This window comes from Psittacula echo, assembly GCF_963264785.1.
Source record: "Psittacula echo genome assembly, chromosome: Z".
Taxonomy (NCBI): Eukaryota; Metazoa; Chordata; class Aves; order Psittaciformes; family Psittacidae; genus Psittacula; species Psittacula echo.
In genome coordinates, this window is record NC_137742.1 from 83523661 (window position 1) to 83543319 (window position 19659).

Sequence of the window (19659 nt, forward strand, 5' to 3'; positions counted from 1 at the left end):
ACCCCAGAGAGACCTTCTGCTGATGCAGCAGCACTGCTGGTGATCATAGAATCACAGACTGGTTAGTCTGTTAGTCTAGTGAGATCCTGGTTAGCGATTTTGGTGATGTTCAGTGGGGGATGAAGGCTGAGCAACCTTCAATTCGTGTGACAACTACAGCCAGTTACAGAGCAGACCCTCCTCAGGAAGCAGTGCTGCATGCTGGAGGCACCATGGAGTCATCCCAGAAGCACAGAGGATTTGCTCCTCCCACAAATCCTCTGAATCAGTGAAGGGACACAGATGGCTCCTGTGTTGCCCCTTTTCATAGAATCAGAGTGGTTTGGGTTGGAAAGGAGTTTAAAGCTCATCCAGTTCCAACCCCCTGCCACAGGCAGGGACACCTTCCACTAGACCAGGTTGCTCCAAGCCCCATCCAACCTGGCCTTGAACACTGCCAGGGATGGGGCAGCCACAGCTTCTCTGGGCAACCTGTGCCAGTGCCTCAGCACTTTCACAGTAAAGAATTTATTCCTTATATCCAATATAAATATCCCCTGTTTAAGTCTGAACCCATTGCCCCTTGTCCTATCACTACAGTCCCTAATGAAGAGTCCCTCCCCAGCATCCTTGTAAGTCCTCTTCAGATACTGGAAGGCTGCTCTGAGGTCTCCACGCAGCTTCCCTTTTCCAGGCTGAACATCCCAAATTTTCTCAGCCTGTCTTCAAATGGGATATGCTCCAGCCCCCTGATCATCCTCGTGGCCATGATAACCAAGGTTGTGCTGCTGAAAGCCAATTTGGGCACCTCTGGATGAACTATGGTGCCAGCAGCAAGCACACTCCCATTCCCTGACGAGGCATGTGTGTGCTCCTTCCCTTCCACCACATGCAGTTGGTGGGTATGCCAGGAAGCAGGCTTTTGGGATTAAGTCAATATTTTACTTATGCTTCAAAATAATTCAGACAACTGCTGAGGGTCAATTCCCTCGTGCTCCATTAGACTAGATAGAGATAGCCTCATCCTGCTGAAGCAGAGGGCTGGGAACAACACACAATGGCTCCGTGTTCTCTATCTGCATCCTGTCACTGCCAGGGATGGCACAGACATGGAAAGTCCTCCTGTCCTTAAAGAGCCTTTTATCAGCAGGGTGTTGCCCTGGAGTAAGCCTGTGTTGGTGTGGGTAGGCAGAGGAGATGAATGAGGCTCTCAGCTCTTTGGCACATACAATAAAAATAAAAATACGCACAAGCTGCCTTGCCCTGAGCTGCAGCAGTGTGCTATCATGTTCCTCTGTGCCCAGAGCCCCAGTGCCCACAGCCCACAGGCTGTGAGCAGCACCCATATCTGCTGAGCAGGGTATCCTAGTGCAGTAGGGGCACACAGAGCTGGCAGGAAAGAGACTGGTTTGGGTTGGAAGAGACCTTAAAGCTCATCCAGTTCCAACCCCCTGCCACAGGCAGGGACACCTTCTACTAGACCAGATTGCTCCAAGCCCCGTCCAACCTGGCCTTGAACACTGCCAGGGATGGGGCAGCCACAGCTTCTCTGGGTAACCTGTGCCTCACCACCTTTTCAGTAAAACATTTCTTCCTTATATCCAAGCTAAACCTATCCCAGTTTAAAATTGTTGACTCTTGTTCTATCACTACAGGCCCTGGTAAAAAGTCTCTTTCGATCTTTATACAAGTGCCCTTATACTTAGGTAGGCCACAACGATGTCTCCCCAGAGCCTTCTCTTCTCCAGGCTAAACAACCACAGTTCTTTCAGCCTGTTTCCATAGGAGAGGTGCTCCAGCCATGCGATCATCTTCATGTCCCAATTCTGGACCTGCTCCAACAGGTCCATGTCTTTCCTGTACTGAGGACTCGAGAGCTGGACGCAGGACTGCAGGGGGGGATTTCCCCAGAGTGCAGTAGAGGGAGAGATTCCCCTCCCTTGACCTGCTGCTCACACGCTGGGATGCAGCCCAGCACACAGTGGGTTTCTGGACTGACAGCACACACTGCTGGGTCATGTCCATTTTGACACCTACAAGCATCCCCAAGTCCCACAGGGCTGCGTTCCATCTGTCCATCCCCCAGTCTCTAGGTACTAGGGATTTCCCTGACCTAGGGGCAGAACCTTGCACTTGACCCCATTGAATTTAATGAGATTATCAAGGGCCCACTCCTCCAACCTGAAAAGGTCCCTCTGGATCCCACCCCTTCCCTCCAGCAAATCAACTGCAACACTCAGCTTGGCATCACCTGCAGACTTGCCAAGGGTGCACTCAATCCCACTGTTTACATCATAATCCCTTCCCTCCTCTCTTCCTCTAGGAATTACGTTTCTCATTTGTAAGGAGCTGGCTTCTGAAACCAAGCAAATAACAAGATCTTATCAAGGTTTTTATCAAGGTTTCTTATCAAGGGCTCCCAGTATCAAATACAGCAGTAGAAGCACATATTTATGAGATTTCTGCTAAGTAGAAAAGACCAATGTCTGCAAAGAATTTATCTGGGATTTACCATCTGGATGCTGCCTGTCTGCAGCTGAACTGATCCAACCTCCCCACATAACTGGCTCCCAACAGTCTCCATCCTATCCCATGGTCCATCCCTCTCCATGGAAAACACCCAGTCCATGAAACGCCCAGCTTAAAGACTGTTGACCTTGAAATACTTCTTCAAGGAGGCCACAGGTATTGAGAGCATGAGCATTTCCCCACTGGACTGACCTGCCAGACATTCATCCAGCATGCTCCTGCCCCCTAGAAATAGCCACTCTTCAAGTGAAACCCGAAGACCGGCTGTCTATACAACTCATGATCCAAGAACCAGCTTATCTTGTCTCACCTAGAAACACCCCATTGAAAGCAGGACCTCACAACATCCAATTATTATGCAGGACTGACATTTCAGGCACTCGAATCCAAAGCACTCAAAACTTACAGTATAATGAGAAGGGGCTGGGACCACTTTGAAAGTGGCAAGATCCTTTCATGCCTGCCATGTGCTTTACCAGAGGCTGGCATTTTGAGATATGTAGTTCAACCTGACTCCCAGCATCAAGCAAAAAGCACCAATGGGGAAAGGACTAGTTGCAAAACACAGAATAGTTAATGCACTGGTGACATGCACACAGCCTTGGGAGGACCAGAAGAGCTTCCACCTGTGAAGGAACAAGGATCAGCCTTGTAGTGGAGCACAGAGAAGACACCATCATGGGCAAACCACTGGAGGAGGGAATGCACACAACCTCAGGACTTACCTCCACCCACTTCCCGCTGACTTCCATGAAGAGGACGCAGAAGGGATCAGATTTGGAAGTGACATCCCTGTCCAGAAGGTTTTGGCCGCAGACAGACAACTCGACCTTGCAGACGCAGTACTGGGAGCCGACAGGCCCCGTCGGCGTGGGAGTCATGGTGTATGCCATGGACTCCAGCGGCAGCAGCTCCAGGCGGTCTGTGGGACAGGGAATGGAGAGGAACCTCAGTGCAAGCAGAAAGGCCAAAACCACTCTGATGCCACAGGCAGAGGGCCATGTCATCCTCTAAGTTACACTTCATAAGTTAAGAGGCTGTGCTGGCTCCAAAGCATTAACCCTGCCCAGCCACCATTCTCATGTGGCCACCACACGAGGCAGATGTCCTGAAATGCCTAACAGAGCACCTACAACCTGCCTAGGTTTTGTTCATAAATAAGAGATTTTCAAGGAAAAGTAACATCTTCTGCTCACCCCTCTCCAAAGAGTTGAAGCTTCCCCAACCTCTTCTTCCAGCATGTTGTGGGGCTTTTGTGGGGAGGATCTACACTTCCACACCATCTTTCTGCATGAAAACCAGTCGCCATCGAGCTGGTCCCAAGCCATGGCCCATGGACCGAGCTACCAGGGCCAAACTTTAGCTCTGCCCCCGAAATCATCATAGGGAAAGGGATGAGTCCAGAAGGATGAGTGGGGTGGAGGACAGCCGCAACTCTACTCACCAGGCCATCAGAAAGCAGAGGCTCTGGCAGCAATCAAAAGGTGGCAATAGTTGGCTCATAGAAGTGCAGGGCAACTGTGACAATCACTATATGACCTGGTGGTGGATGGGATGATTTACAAGGCCCTGATAAAAAACCCTTTGTCACAAGAATATTTTGCCAAAAGTCTGCTACTAAAGCTATTTTGCAGAGATAAATGTGTTCTATACCATTATTAATGCAAAACCTCATCCCACATGACAGTTTTGCCTGCTGATGTGCAGTTTACCTGGTAAAAACCACCAGTGGTCTTCAGCAAACAAGAGGAAAGGGGAAAAAAAAAGAGTAGAAAAAAGCATTTTCAGATTAAGCTGTACAAATAAACCTTCATGGCTGGGGTTGCTGGTGGAGAGAGAGCTCTTTCCACCAGCTCCTGCAATAACTTTCACCCTCTTTTTCAAGAAGGGCTCCCTCCTGGCTCATCAAATTTATCTGAAAACCCCAAACGTCTCCTTCCTCCACTTCGATAAGCTGTTTGCTGCTGCTTGGCATTGAAACCCCACTTAACAGTATTTGTTTGTTTGGCCTGGGCATGAATATTTACAAGCACTTGCACTGCTGGGAGCTGGTGGCTACCATCTTCTCTTCTCTTGCAGCTCAGCCTCCAAGCCAGGATGGGGATAGGGGACAGGGATGGGGTAATCTCAGGGACCTTAAAGCTCATCCAGTTCCAACTCCCTGCTACAGGCAGGGACACCTTCCACTAGACCAGGTTGCTCCAAGCCCCATCCAACCTGGCCTTGAACACTGCCAGGGATGGGGCAGCCACAGCTTCTCTGGGCACCCTGTGCCAGGGCCTCAGCACCCTCACAGGGAAGAACTTCTGCCTAAGATCTCATCTCAATCTCCCCTCTGTCAGGTTAAATTTATTCCCCCTTGTCCTGTCCCCATCCTTGGCTGCACACACATGTGCACATCACTGAAACAGGTCTCATTGACTTTTCCCTGAGCACTGTTTCCCCTCGCCTAGACTAAGCCCATCTCATGCCATCACTTCCCATTCACACCAGAACAGTGACAGTGTGACACCAAAACGGAGACATCTGTGGGCAGCCACCAATCTACCGCAACTTTGAGGGCAAATGTGCAGAAGCAGAAGTCCTCATGGCTCATCCAGCACAAAGCCCCTGGGGCCACCAGGGTCCCTGCCAGAGCTGGTCCCTGCCATGCTGCCAGTTGTAGCTAAAATAAAAGAATTCATTTACTTTTTTCTTTAATGTACGGATCATGTAATCAGTGTCTCAGAATAACCAGGCCTGTTCTATTTATGCTGCTGTCTATCTGCCACTCCCTCTGAGAAGCAAACACAGGGCAGCTGTGCTGACGTGGACCTGGTCCTCCTGGAGTAGGGAGATCGTGGGTTTTTCCAGCTCCGCTTCCCCAAATCTCAGCACCATCTCACAAAAAGCAGAGACAGCAGATGACACAGTGGGAAAAGCTTTTTCCCAGGGCTGACAGGACCAGAACATCCTCTCGGCCACTGCACACCACCCACGCTCCAGCCGTTGCACTCAGCCTGCCGAGCTCCTCAGAGAACACAAAGCCAAGATGGGCATGAGGAAGAGGAGAAGTAGCCAGCACCAGCCGTGGCCAGCTGAGGGGAGAGACCTGCAGGGACATGTGTCATGTTCCCCTCTCTCGCACCCAAAATCAGAGACACTGGCCTCTCCTCCAGGTAACAACCTGGAGAGCTTGATTCCATCTCACGAGTGCCAAGGCCAAAATCCTCCAGTTGCCACCTTCTCAAGAAGGCAAAAGGCAGCAGGAAGATGCTGTCACCCCTTTCACCACCATCACAGTGAAGATGATTTTCCCACTGAGGAGCTGCTGATCCAGCCAGCCCACCAGGGATGGAGATGCTAAATTGGTGGACAGCTCTCCTATCATGGCTCAGGCTACTCCTCCTCCCCAGCTCCAGTCCTGGTTAAACCCCTGAGGAGCATAATCATTCCCAGCAGGTCCCCCTAGCCAGAGGGTTCACCAGCCATGAACCATTTGAGGCAAACACCAGGCTTTAGTGAGCCAGCAGCACTTCAACAACCCAGAAAACACTTTAAATTCAAGGATGCATTTCAGCTGGCACCAGGCAAGCCAACTTGCCATCATCTGTATTCCAGTCTCTCTTCCTTTCTTTGTTCTCTCCCTGCATTCACTGCCCCTGAACAAAGTCTTGCGACTCACTCAGCATCTGCAGCCAAATATTCTCCTGATGTACAATCCCAGCTGCCGGCTTGGTACCCATCACATGGACACATGGTCTTCTGCCTAAACACGGCCAGGATACTGATGAGAGGTCTCAGGGACAAGCATGAAAGTCTGATATCCCCACGGTCTCATCTACCATCGGCCACAGCAGTTGCCTGAAGAGTCACAAGAGTAAGACCAGGGTGGAGAAACATGGTCCCCAAAACCTTTCTAGGGTCCAGCTTCCAGGACCTCCTGAGCCGGACTCATTTTTGTGCTTCATAAACTTCAAGTGTTTTTTTGTCTGTGACTTAATATCACAGAATCCCAGACTGGTTTGTGTTGGAAGGGACCTTAAAGCTTATTCAGTTCCAACTCCCTGCCACAGGCAGGGACACCTTCCACTAGACCAGGTTGCTCCAAGCCCCGTCCAACCTGGCCTTGAACACTGCCAGGGATGGGGCAGCCACAGCTTCTCTGGGCAACCTGTGCCAGGGCCTCACCGTCCTCATAGGGAAGAACTTCTGCCTAAGATCTCATCTCAATCTCCCCTCTGTCAGGTTAAAGCCACTTCTGCAAGTACTTGGTCACCTCCAAGGTGCTCTGTGTCCACGACGTCCTGCAGTGAGGGGTTTTGCTGGCTGAGGGCACACAGAAGACTTGGAGCCACCAAGAATATCTGAGATGAACATCTGGGAGCCCCAGAGCAATGCACACAGATGTTCTCCTCCTCCTCTTCACCCCACACCCCCCCACTCTGTACAGCACATCCCCAAACCATGTGCAGAAGGGCCGTCTGGAAGCCCTGGGATCTTTTCTTCCTCTCTTATCTGAAAGAGGAGGAGGTGAAGGAGTTTTCTGTTTTACAAACCAGCTTCTGCCCTGGGAGGTTCCCTTCCCCCCACAGAAGAGAAGCTGCACAAGAAGCAGTTGCTCGGGCCATGCTAAGGTCCAGTTTTAAGCATTAACAGGAAGAAACAGAGAAGAAAAAAAAATGAAGATATAATTAAAGTGAAACATTTTGGTGTATTAATATTTCTGATAAACTTCCATGATCTCCTCTCCTTGAAGAGATTGGATTTATTTGCACAGGGAATACCAGACATATTTAAAACAGCCACAGAAGTACTGATATCTACCAGTGATACCGTGCAAATTCCTCTGGGTCCTTCCTGGGAATGTCTGTTCCCTTCTTTGGGATGATCTGTGATTCCTGTAACACCACACAGGAGTCACACATGGCTCAGTTTACCCACTCAGGCTATCCTACTACAGCTACTGCGTTGTAAAAGCAAATGTCCTTTCTGGGAGAGGAAAGTGAGATGAGTGTTAAACAGGTAATTTGGGCTCCTATAAGGCATACATCTGAGTCTACAGCAGTGGAGACACAGCAGGAAAGCAGTGGTACCCACGGGATGACGAAGAGCTGGTGAAAGTGAGTTGTCAGAAGACTGAAGCAAAAGAAAGGATGAGCACAAGGACACAGAAACCATTTGCCCAGAGGAGCAGCGAAGGTGAAATGCAGCACATGCGGAGCTGGTGGCACCAGGAAAAGCAAGGAAGCACTGGGACAGATGATGGCACAGCTCCCTACGCTCTGCTCCCTCCTGTCAACAAATACAGTCATCTCCAGAATCATTTTGCAGAGCAGAACTGTTTGCCTTTCACTCTCGCCCAGGCAACACGTGGATTCACCAGCCTGCATCTGGTCTTAATAACAGCCTCGTTTCCTTCTGAATGCACGTGGAATTAGTCATGTTCACGGCCCCTTCCCAGGAAATGCCTCTGCCAGGGCTGAGCAGCCTGGGGGAGGCAGGAAGGGACTGCTTGCACTTGAAAACTCCCTGCAAGGATGTACCTTGGGTACCCACTACCATCAGAGGATCTTCAACTCTTCCACAGGCAGGGAAAGGCTGAAAACTGCCTCTGAGCATCCCAGCACGGGTGGGATAGCTGGGAGTGAGCTCAAATTCTCCCAAATTCCTGGAGATTTCATGTAGACCTGGCAGAGGGGGATGCCCAGGCTGGGTTTTGCCTTCCACACTGGCATGCTGTGAGCAAGTCAAACAGTCCTGCCTGATGCAAGAGGCCACAGGGACTGTACTGAGTTATTTTAGGGGCCTGACAAAGCAAGAAAGAGAGTTTCAGAACAACTTAATTAAATCATTTCCCCAGTGAACCCCTCCTGATGGAAACCGTGCCTAATAGTGTTTCATGGGGTAATGCTGCTCATGACAGCCCAGTTTGACACACTGGTGCTGTGAAATCCTGTCCCAAGGCACAACAATGGCTGGTGGCCACCTCAGTACCACAGTGCTTCATTTTGTGCTCAGGGAATAGTCACCCACAATGGCCATCTTCTCTCCTCACAGCTGTCCCCAGGAAAGCCCTCGTCCACCAGGTCTGGTCATAGAAACCCAGACTGCTTTGGGTTGGCAGGGACATAAAGCTCATCCAGTTCCAACTCCCTGCTACAGGCAGGGACACCTTCCACTAGACCAGGTTGCTCCAAGCCCCATCCAACCTGGCCTTGAACACTGCCAGGGATGGGGCAGCCACAGCTTCTCTGGGCACCCTGTGCCAGGGCCTCAGCACCCTCACAGGGAAGAACTTCTGCCTAATATCTCATCTCAATCTCCCCTCTGTCAGGTTAAATTTATTCCCCCTTGTCCTGTCCCCATCCTTGGCTGCACACACATGTGCACATCACTGAAACAAGTCTCATTGACTTTTCCCTGAGCACTGTTTCCCCTCACCTAGACTAAGCCCATCTCATGCCATCACTTCCCATTCACACCAGAACAGTGACAGTGTGACACCAAAACGGAGACATCTGTGGGCAGCCACCAATCTACCGCAACTTCGAGGACAAATGTGCAGAAGCAGAAGTCCTCATAGCTCATCCAGCACAAAGCCCCTCTGTCAGATTAAAGCCATTATCCCTTGTCCTGTCCCTACAGTCCCTTGTCCAAAGCCCCTCTCCTATAGCTTCTGCAGAGAACAGGGATAAACTGAGGCAGAAAAGGAGGATAAGCCGAGGCAGAAAAGGAGGATAAGCCAGAGTGCCAGACCAAGGCACCAAACACAAGTCCATCCCAGTGGCATTTCTTGCATTCAGGCATTTTCAAGAAAAAAAGGTCTTGGATGGAAAGAGGTCTTCAGTGAGTTGAAATGGCCCATTATCTGCCTCCTCACTGTGATCTCTGTTTTGCTTTAATACAGTACAATGCCATTTGGCAATAGCTACATGAATTTATCATGGGGGAGCGAGTGAAAGGCAGGTTTAATGGTCTGAAACACAGTTCCAACACCTTTTTTGTGGTTTGATAGCTCTATGTCAATTTGAATTTGGATTTGAATTTCAATTTTCAGCTTTGGCAAGCAGGGTATCAGTAAGGAGCTGAGGCAGTCTACAGCAGGAATAACACAATGCTTGACCCAACATCCCCAAAACCCTTTCTAAAGGCAGTTGGTGAAAGCAAGAAGCGTAGGGCTGCTTCCCCCCATGTCCCCAGCTCCACACACCCCTCCAGCTGCAGCACCACCCTAACCCTTAACCCTGGGGTCCCAGGGGGTGAACTGCACTTCTCAGCAAGATCAGGGCTGGCCAAGAAAGTGGGACTGATCCTGTGCCCTCCCAGATCTAGGCAGCCCAGTCATCCTACCCTGGAGGGCATCGCTCAGCAGAGAGCAATTCTTTCCTGTTCCATGCCCGTGATGCTTAGGTCCCGCTCCAGGAAGATCTTTCCAAACCACATTCGGACTCATGGGGTGTGTCAGGGCTGGGAGATGGGGAAATTCCCTCTGTTCCTGACATGGTAGAGCAGCCACCACCTGCCAAAAAACAGCCCTTGCCCTTCCTTTGATCCTCAGTGCAAACACATTCATCTGGGCTCCTCCAGGCACTGGGGACAAGGCTCCTCCGGAGCCTGAGGACAGGGCAAGTGGGTGCCAGAGCAGGTCACGGGGCCACCCACCCACCACCAAGCCAATGTGGCCCCAGCTGATGTGGTCACCCGGGCTGCTGGCAGTGAGGACAAGCTCATCCTGCCGCATGCAGTGGCATCTCCCCACCACCGGCCAAGATGCCACTAGCAGCACCTCCGTAATGACATCATTCGAGGGATGTGGGGCCAGGCTGACAACATAACTGTGAAGTGCTCCTCCAAAACCGGAATCAGGAAGTGCTGGGGGCTGTAAAAACATTGAGCTTCTATTGGCATGTAAACCCTTTTGTTTAAGCTCAGGTGTTCCTTGAGATCCTACACCAGTTTCCAAGGACTGCTTTGAATCAGCCCAAAGCTACATTTGCATGAAGCTCCTACCTCAAACCACTACTCGCTCTTGGGAGGGACGAAGATAAGTGGGCCAGGAGCCACCTGTAGAGTCATAGAATCAACCAGGTTGGAAAAGATCTTTAAGATCATCAAGTCCAACCATTACCTCAGCACTGCCAAGGCCACCACTAAACCATGTCACTGAGGGCCTCATCTACAACTTTTGTGAAAACTTCCAGGGACAGTGACTCCACCACTGCCCTGGGCAGCCTGTTCCAATGCCTGAGCACCTCCTGGGGAAAAAATTTTTCCTAATCTCCAGTCTAAACCACCCCTGGTGCAGCCTGGGACCGTTTCTTCTTGTCCTATCCCTTGTTCCTTTGGAGCAGAGACCAGCCACCTCCTGGCTTCATCATCGTGTCAGGCAGTTGTAGGGAGCGATAAGATCCCCCCTGAGTCTTCTCTTCTCCAGACTAAACCCCCCTCGTTCCCTCAGCCATTCCCCATCACACTTGGCCTCCAGGCCTTTCACCAGCTCCGTTGCCCTTCCCTGGACCCACTCCAGCACCTCAATGTCTCTTTTGTAGTGAGGGGCCCAGAACTGAACACAGGATTCAAGATGCAGCCTCACCAGTGCCCCGTACAGGAGGATCATCACTGCCCTGGCCCTGCTGCCACACTGGTACCGATACAGGCCAGGATGCTGTTGGCCTTCTTGGCTGCCAGGGCACAAGCTGCTCATGATCAGCTCCGTCACTCAGCACTCCCAGGTCCTTTTCCATGAGCAGCTTTCCAGCCCCTCTTCCCCAAGCTTGAAGGAGAAGGGAAGGGAGACAGACAGGATTTACAGCACAACTAGGCAGAAAGTGGGATGAGCAATGCAGACCTCCACTTGGAAAATGAGGCAGAAAAAGCCCCAGCTCCCTCAGCAGTTCCAAGAGAGACCGGCCTCCTCAGGGCTTCTCCACGTCTCAAACAGGCTGCAGCATCCTCTCCTCCAGCTCCCAGGACACCCATGGCAATTGGCTTTGTGGCTATCAAGTGGCTGGATTTAGGCCAGCTTGATCCCAGCACCCTAGCCCCAGCACAGGGTGGGCAGGAACACCAAGATCCCACCCTGACCATGCAGAGGGAGTTTCACCCAGTGGGAGATCCCACTCCAGAGGAGCAATCAGATGGATAACGGCATATGAGCCACATCTACACATCAGTAATTCTGGGGTCATAACTTGAGGAAAGGAGCACTTCCTCAGCAGAAGGACTTGCCCATGGAGATGCACCTCCAACCCAGGGATTCAGGAGCCCCACCCAGATTTTCCAGACAGATGAAGGGGAAAAGAACACTGCTTCTCTGCTTGGGATGACGGATCGGTGAAAAGGAACCCACAGCAGCCGTAAAACCTTCCAGGGACTTCCCAGCAGTACCCCTGTCCCTGCTCAAGGGCAAAGGGGATGCTGCAGCCCTGCCTCCGGACACACACCCAAGAGTGGGCTGGTGGCAAGGAGCTGTGTGGTGTGTGGAGAGGAACCACGGAGTAGCCTGTCTCACCCATGGGTGCACTGCAGGACGGCCCAGGGTGCACTTTAGCAGCCCAGCCCTGGTGGGTGTCCACCATGAAAGCCTGCTTGGCCAGGGGAACCTGGGCAGGACCCACAGGGGGGCACAGGCATGGGCGAGGCCAGGGGACCTGGCCAGACTGCAGTTTCCCAGTGCATGCTGTGGGATGCACAGGGACCTCTCCATCCATGACGAAGATGCTGGAGCATCGGCTTCGCTGGTGCTTCATAGAATCAGGACAGACAGGTATCATAACAACATCATCTATTACACTGTAATACCACTGTAATCACATCAGCAGGTCCAGCACATGAGACTCTCAAGGGAAAAGGGATTAAGAGACATCATTATTTATAGTCCACCACACTGGCTGAGCTCCTTTACTGCTCATGCATCAGACCTCATCATGAAGACCTCACAGGCTCCAGCTGCTCTGCTGGCATCATGGCCCCAGCCTCGGCTGTGGCACACAGCCATCCAACCACAGCCAGAGAGGATGGAGACATCCCGTTTTTTGCTTTCTACAAACCTCCTCACTGCTCTGTGCTGTGCTGGGAAAAGTGACAGCCCCTCAGTGGTCCCTCCAGGGTGGGGGACAGTCCCCTTGCAACTGCAGGGACACAGCTGCTGCCTGGTCACTGCTCCAGGGCCCAGTGTCCTCCAGCAGAGCTCCCCTGGCAGCAGCGAGCAAAGAGCAACAGGATTCTGTTCTCCAAACAGATGAAGTCTGAAAATGTCATTACGCTGTCCCCAAATACCCAAAACCACTTATCAGTGAGAAATCGTGATCCCAAAGAGCAGGAGAGCTGAGTGCTGCACAGAGATCAGGGCTTCCCTGTGCTCACTGCACATTCTGCACCCATGGCATGCCCTGCTCACAAATGCACCTGTGATTTCCAGAGCAGCAGCAGCTCTGGTCTTGCTGCTCACACATAGAGAAAAGGCAAGAAAGGGGCAGGGCAGGAGCGATGGACGAGCCATCCAGAGAGATCCCATCCCACCCTCCGCTGGCAAGCACAGATTTGGCCAACTGCACATTTCCCCTTGACTACAAACCTCCTCTAGGGCCCAATTTAGGGACATTTGTGATTTAGGGCAGAAAAGATCGTGCTGTCACTGTTCATCCTGGTGATCACATCAAACTCCATGCACAACCGCACATAGAAAAGGCCTGCATTCTGCAACAGCCAGTTCCCTTTCAGCTGGAGCTGAAAACCACAGCACCGACTGGGCATGGGCAGCTGTGCAAGAAGAGCCAGGCATGGCCTTATAACCAGGGGGGGGTGTATCTGTTTTAACCACCAGATTTGGAGGAACGAGTTGGTTTCATTAAAGGCAGACCCTGTCAAGTGGAAGGGTGCAGGGCACCCCCTGAGGGACATGCAGGCAGTGTGGCTCCCGCGCAGGTGCAGGGGAACCTCCTGCACTCACAGTGTACTTGATGTGTTCTGGCTGTTACAGGCTTTTCTGAGTTCCTGAAAACAGAAATGCTGGCTTTCTGAATTTTAACTGAATTCCTAGTTCCAGCCAGCACCACATAGTGCACGTGACAGATGGATTAAAAAATCATCACTTACAGGATGAGAAATGTCTTTAACTGCTTTCTCATATAAACACATGCCAAAATCATATGTGTGCCAGCCAGAAAGGCCCTGCTAGCAGCCCCAGCAGTGAACAGCATGCAGGTCCCTCCACCCCAGGCACCATTCCATTCCCATAGCCCATCCCCTGACAACATAACTAAATACTAATTAATGGGTACTTATGGGTAATGCTCATTGACCTGGCACGTTGACACCAAGCCACACAGAACACAACTGATGCCTCCACAGGCTGGAAGCCACCTTCACCCTGCATGGAGGTGATGATCCAATCTTTTCCTAAAGAATTTTACAGGCCTCCTTTTGCAGCAGGGAGATGCTCGTCCTTGATGTGTGAAGCTTCATCCTTAGATGGATTTGTATTGCCAGCAAAACAAAACTTCATAGAATCACAGAACCATAGAATGGTTTGGGTTGGGAGGGACCTTAGCTCATCCAGTTCCAGCTGCCTGCCACAGGCAGAGACACCTCCCACTAGACGAGGTTGCTCCAAACCCCATCCAACCCGGCCTTGAACACTGCCAGGGATGGGGCAGCCACAGCTTCTCTGGGCAACCTGTGCCAGGGCCTCACCACCCTCATAGGGAAGAACTTCTTCCTGATATCTCATCTCAGTCTCCCTCTGTCAGGTTAAAGCCATTCCCCCTTGTCCTGTCCCTACAGGCCCTTGTCCAAAGCCCCTCCCCAAAGTGTGGTGGGTTATAATGAGAACTATGCCTGATAAACTCCCAGCTCCTTCCCAATAGCTTTAGACTCTGCTCGGGGGATTATAAACCTGGGTTTAAATGGCTGCACACCTTGAACTTGCTGTCCAACAGCAGAACTTACGTTCCCAGCTTGTCTTATTTTTAAAATCAGGCTTATGACAGCTGATGTTTCTTCCTAAATGCTCAGCTTCTGGAATCATGTGATGATGGACAATCCAGGGCTGGGAGGAAGGAGACAGTTCTAGACAGAGCTTTCCCCTGCTGGCTACAGGCAGAAAATCTGACAGCCCACACCCAAAGCCTCAGCAAAAGCAGCAGACAAATAAAAAGTGAAGTCGTTCTTGCTAAGTACTACACTTGTTTGTTTTCCTGACATTTTAATGATATTCCTATAATCAAACATACCTGAGTTCCCAGGATTTACTTTATCCCCTGCTCCTGTGATCCAAACAAGTAACCTCGCAAAGGCGGCAGCCAGGAAACTGAGCCAAAGCAGCAAAGTGATGACTTAGGTCCCTCGACAAATATTTTACAGGGGTTTAAAATACAAGTTGTAAGATTTCAAGGAGGGAAAGTGTCCAGTTCTTTCTTTCTGCTGTTTTGTGGTTGTGCCCTGTGCACCATTTCAGATGCCCAGCTCCTCCACAGCACCAGAAAATTTACCTTTTCTTCTCCTCTCCCCTCACCCTGGCTCTAAACGCCATCCAAGACTCTCACATAAAGAGCTCCTTATGAGAGCTGGCAACCCTGAACCAGGACAGGAGGCTGCAAGCATGGTTTGTTCCTCAATTACCCGGTATTACGTTCTCAGCACGCTGGCGGCTCCCAGAGAACAAGCCCTGATTTATGGCAGCATGAGTGGCTCCGGCCAGTGCTCCCCAGGGAGAGGTTTCCACTGAAGTCAGTGGGAAACTCTTTCCACCAGGTGTAATGGGAGCAAGAGCAGTTGTTGTTCCTCCCAGACTCTTCACACACCATGCTGAGACTGCTAAAAGGTGAACAAAGCCAGTGCAATTCCAGTACACAATCAGAGCAGGTTGGTAAGCCATGGGGTGTCACCAGCACTGCGTAACCCCGCTGTTCTGGGGTGAGGAAGGAGGATCATGGGCAGATGAGCAGAGACCACGCTAGAGGCTGCATGGCTGATGTATCGCCCCAGGGCAAGGAGCAGCTTCACCCACAGCTCAACTCACGTGGCTGAGCCCTAATTGGATCTTTCCACACTGGAAACTCCAGGTTCCAGGATCTGTGCCCTCCTCCTCCAGCATGGACCCTAACCCGATCCCACAACCAATGGCTTTACAGACTGCACTGCCTTGCTAGCACCCTGCACAGGGTCCCTCAGTGTCCACCAGTGCAGACCCAAGGAGCATAGATGTCCTTGTGGCAAGACAGGCTCGTGCAACTCTGGATGAAGTCGTTTCTCTTGAGATCAGGCTCAGAAAGGCAGCAGGGAGAGAGAAGCATCACAGCTACATCTCAAATACTAGCAGTTGTAAGGCGCTGCCACCTTCACATTGCTACAGCCCGATGTCTGCAGCATTCAAGAGATGTAACTGTCACCCTCACTAAGCAGGCCCTGGGAACGGCACAGCACATGCCGATGGTGTGAACAAACCCCATCTGCAAGTGGTGAGGGGTTCCAGGAACCAGGAAAGCAGCTCCAGGACTGCTCGTGTACCCCAGCAATCCCCAGCAAGTGCTGAGGTTGCCTACACTGCAAGCAGGTGCAATTCTGGGGACACTGGGAAGCCTCACCGAGTGCCTTCCCTTCTCATTATCCCAGCAGGGATGCTTCAGAGGCAACAGCAGAGAAAGACATGCACATCATCTGAAAATGTATGTCCCAGGCTATCATGCAGCAGTTCCCTGAGGCTACTCCAGCAAAATATCCTCCACCGAATCAGTTCTTCACAACAGATCCTTTCCACACGCCCAGGGCTTTTGTTTCCAGCCTTTCTCCTCCCACTGCTCTGCTCCCTGCTCCCCAGCAGGCTCAGTGGGATTTCTGGCCCATGATAAAACGTTTTCTGACCTAGAGAAGCCCAGTGGCATCACATGCCAGCATAAAAGCCTGGTACCTGGGCTTGCAGGAGGAAGCTGGTGCTGGTGACAGGGGAACGATATCAGAGCTGAGCACCCCTGGGCTATGATGGCACTGGCCTGTTCCTGACTCCAGCTTCTCCAGCAAGGTTCGAATGCATCTCCAGGAAGCTTCAAACTTGGGGCTCAAGGTTCACAAGAATCCTTCTAATTCCTTCCCAAGAAGCAGCTGAGACTCCTGAGGAGTCAGCAGCAATGACCCAGCCCTTTGGAGACGTTTCTGCTGCCAAAGCTGAGCTCTCATCTCACCTCCAACTCCTGTTTTACCCTCCCCTGCAGTGACCTGCTCCAAAGGGTGTGTTCACCCACCAAGTCCTCCAGCCTGGCTGGCTTCAATCTAGCCACTTGCCTAAATAAGGGTTACTCACCCAAAGACTTACTGCATCAGGTCCTCAGGGTGGCGGAGCTGACGGAAAACACCTCCCTCCCTGCTATGCTCCAGGCACCCCACGCTGCTGAGCGCAGTGCTCTGTTCACCACAGTCACGGGGGACAAGGTCTTGCTGGGCACGGAGGAGTGAGGGGCAGCCCATCTGTGAGCATGAACCCCCTCAGTCCCCCCAAAATTGCACTGCATGGAGGGTATCATCACCAGCCGGAGCAACATCGGGCTCCAAACAGTCCCCCAAGAAGCGCTTCTGCACTTCCCAGGCATCAGCTCACTGGATCCCTCTGGAACTCGATGCCGGAGCAGAAGCAGCAGTTGCCAGGAGAAACCCCAACCAAACGTCCCAGGCCCGGGGAGCAAAGCCACACGGCCCCAGCGCTTGCCTAGGGGTTGTGCGCCCGGTTGGCAGCGTTAGGAGCAGATGCAAGGGGAAGTGGGAATGGGAGGGACAAGTTCTACACAGTGCAGAAACGGAGTGGCCTGGGCTGGGGAACGGGGTGTGAAGCGATTCGGAGGAGGGGGTGAGGGAGGGTGTCCCAGCAGATGGGGGGTGTGATCGAGGGGTTGGAAGATCTTTCCTATGGGATGAAGGTCTGTCCCAGAGGATGGAGGGCAGAAGGGACACCACACACTCTCAGGACAAGCCGGACACACACACACACACACACACTGCACTGCAGGTCCCCAGGGGATTCCTGTCGGCCAGGGTCATGCTCCCTCAGGGATGCCAGAGGTCTCCGGTCTCCGTCGGTGCATTCCCCGCGGCTGTCACTACCCACTGGACCCACGGGGGACGATACCGCTGGGGACCCGGCTCAGACACCGGCGGGTTCCGCTCCTGACCCCTTCCCGGCTTCGGTGCCTTCGCAGCGCTCCCAGTACTCACCCCCGTACTCACCCCGGCTCTCACTCACCCCCGGTACTCGCCGCCGGGGCCGAGCAGCTCCCGAGGGGCCGCGGCTCACAGCCTCCCGCCGCCGCCCCGGCCACGGTAACGGGAGAAGGAGGGTGGGCGGTGATGTCTGGGGGGGGCGCGGCCATGCCTGGGCCACCCCCGGAGCAGCATCCTGCCTCTCGGATTAAACAAACCCACAAGGATCCACCCCAAAACTTCCCAGCTGGCTCTTGGGCTCTTCACAACAGAAAGCAGCTTTTAAAAAAACCCATGCAATGCGGCTGGGAAACGGGTTTCCGCGTTATCCACCCGGGAGCAGCGAAAACGGAACTTTGGTGGATACTTTTGAACCAAACCCACCGGTTTCTGCGCTGCCTGGAGGCCGGCGGGGCTCATCCTGCCCGGCTGCTGCGGGTGCTCCTGGTGCCGAATCCAGCCCGGGGTGCGGGTGCTGCCCCGGCAGCTGCGAGAAGAGCTCAGGGCACGGGGCTGGCAGCATCGCACCGACCGCTCCCCTGCTCCACCCAAGCAGTCGTCCCTTCCAGCCTGGAACTGCCGCGGTTTGCACCCAACGTACCATGAGCAACCTCAGCTGACGCTTGGCGGACACATCATCAGGCGTCAGTGATATTTATAGAGATAGTTTTGATGTGGAGGTAGGGTAATAATGGGTGTCCTGGGCTGCATCCCCAGAGTGCTCCTCTGTGGGGAGACCCTCCCTGCAGTCCTGCATCCAGCTCTGGGGCAACAACACAAGAGGAACGTGGAGCTGCTGGAGCGAGTCCAGAGGAGGCCACAGAGGTGCTGTGAGGGCTGGAGCAGCTCTGCTCTGCAGACAGAGAGCTGGGCTGGTTCAGCCTGGAGAAGAGAAGGCTCCTTAAGGGGAGACCTTAGAGCAGCTTCCAGTGCCTAAAGGGGCTACAAAAGAGGGGCTTTGGACAAGGGCCTGTAGGGACAGGACAAGGGGGATGGCTGTAACCTGACAGAGGGTTTTGTCCCTTAATTTTCAACCCCATGCCCTAATGCCAAGCTTACTATCAACATAATAATTTGGAAGTTACAGGCTCATCAGGTTTACCTCTACCTAATTCTGCTGGAGTCAAGTTTACACCAGGAGCAAATCTGGCATTTTAGGAAGATTTTAGGCAGAAGTTCTTCTGTGTGAGGGTGGTGAGGCTCTGGCACAGGTTGCCCAGAGGAGCTGCGGCTGCCTCACCCCCGGCAGTGTTCAAGGCCAGGTTGGACGGGGTTTGGAAGCAACAACCCAGTCTAGTGAAAGATGTCTCTGCTCATGGCAGGATGTTGGAACTGAATGAGCTTTAAGGTCCCTTCCAACCCAAACCAGTCTGTGATTCTGTAATAGTAAGACTGGAAGCCTCCCTCTGGGGCTTCAGATCAAATAAACCATTTTTATTTGTACAGAGCCCTTTACTATGGGCTCTGCTCATGCTTTTAAAGATCACAGGCAAAAGCAGCAAGTCCCATATTCCCCCTGGACAGCCTTCCCCTCTCCTGCAGCTTCAGCTGTTAAAGGTGGAACAGTTTCAAGGCACCAAGTTGGATTTTGGCATGAACAAGTTCCACCCCCCTTTGCCAGCACCCCAGCAGTGGGCAGAGGCCAGGATGTGCTTACAGGTCACAAATGCTCCTGCTCAGCGCAGCGCCACAACAGGCAGGCTCCAGCTAAAAGCTGAGCCTAGGTTTTAGGCACAAAACCTTTCTTCCTGTGTTAACCCAGCCAGAAAACATCACAGGAAGGGATAAGGTTGCGCCTAGAAGAGGAATTAAGTGGGAAAAGTGGGATCTGCACCAGCCCTGCCCTCCTCCCTCCATGCCTGTGGCTTAAACTGTCACTTGGGGGGTGAGGGAGAAAAGGGAGAGGCAGGCAGTATTTCATGAATGCCAATGTGCCTGTTTTCTCCACTATCAGTTTTCCCTGTCTTTACTCTCCTGCCC

The 19659-nt window shown here is 52.4% G+C and overlaps 1 protein-coding gene across 1 annotated transcript in view; it reads right to left on the bottom strand.

The window, feature by feature from the left end:
* CPNE2 (copine 2) overlaps positions 1-17760 on the bottom strand; it is a gene marked incomplete at its 3' end in the record, with an annotated part of 61946 nt that extends 44186 nt beyond the window's left edge. Inside the window, exons 1-2 of the mRNA XM_080636941.1 lie at positions 17707-17760; positions 3234-3430 (exon numbers count right to left, since the gene is read on the bottom strand). Of these exons, the coding sequence (XP_080493067.1) occupies positions 3234-3401 (168 nt within the window). The 5' untranslated portion in view covers positions 3402-3430; positions 17707-17760. The remainder of the gene's footprint in view (positions 1-3233; positions 3431-17706) is intronic.
* Between the last annotated feature and the right edge of the window lie 1899 nt (positions 17761-19659).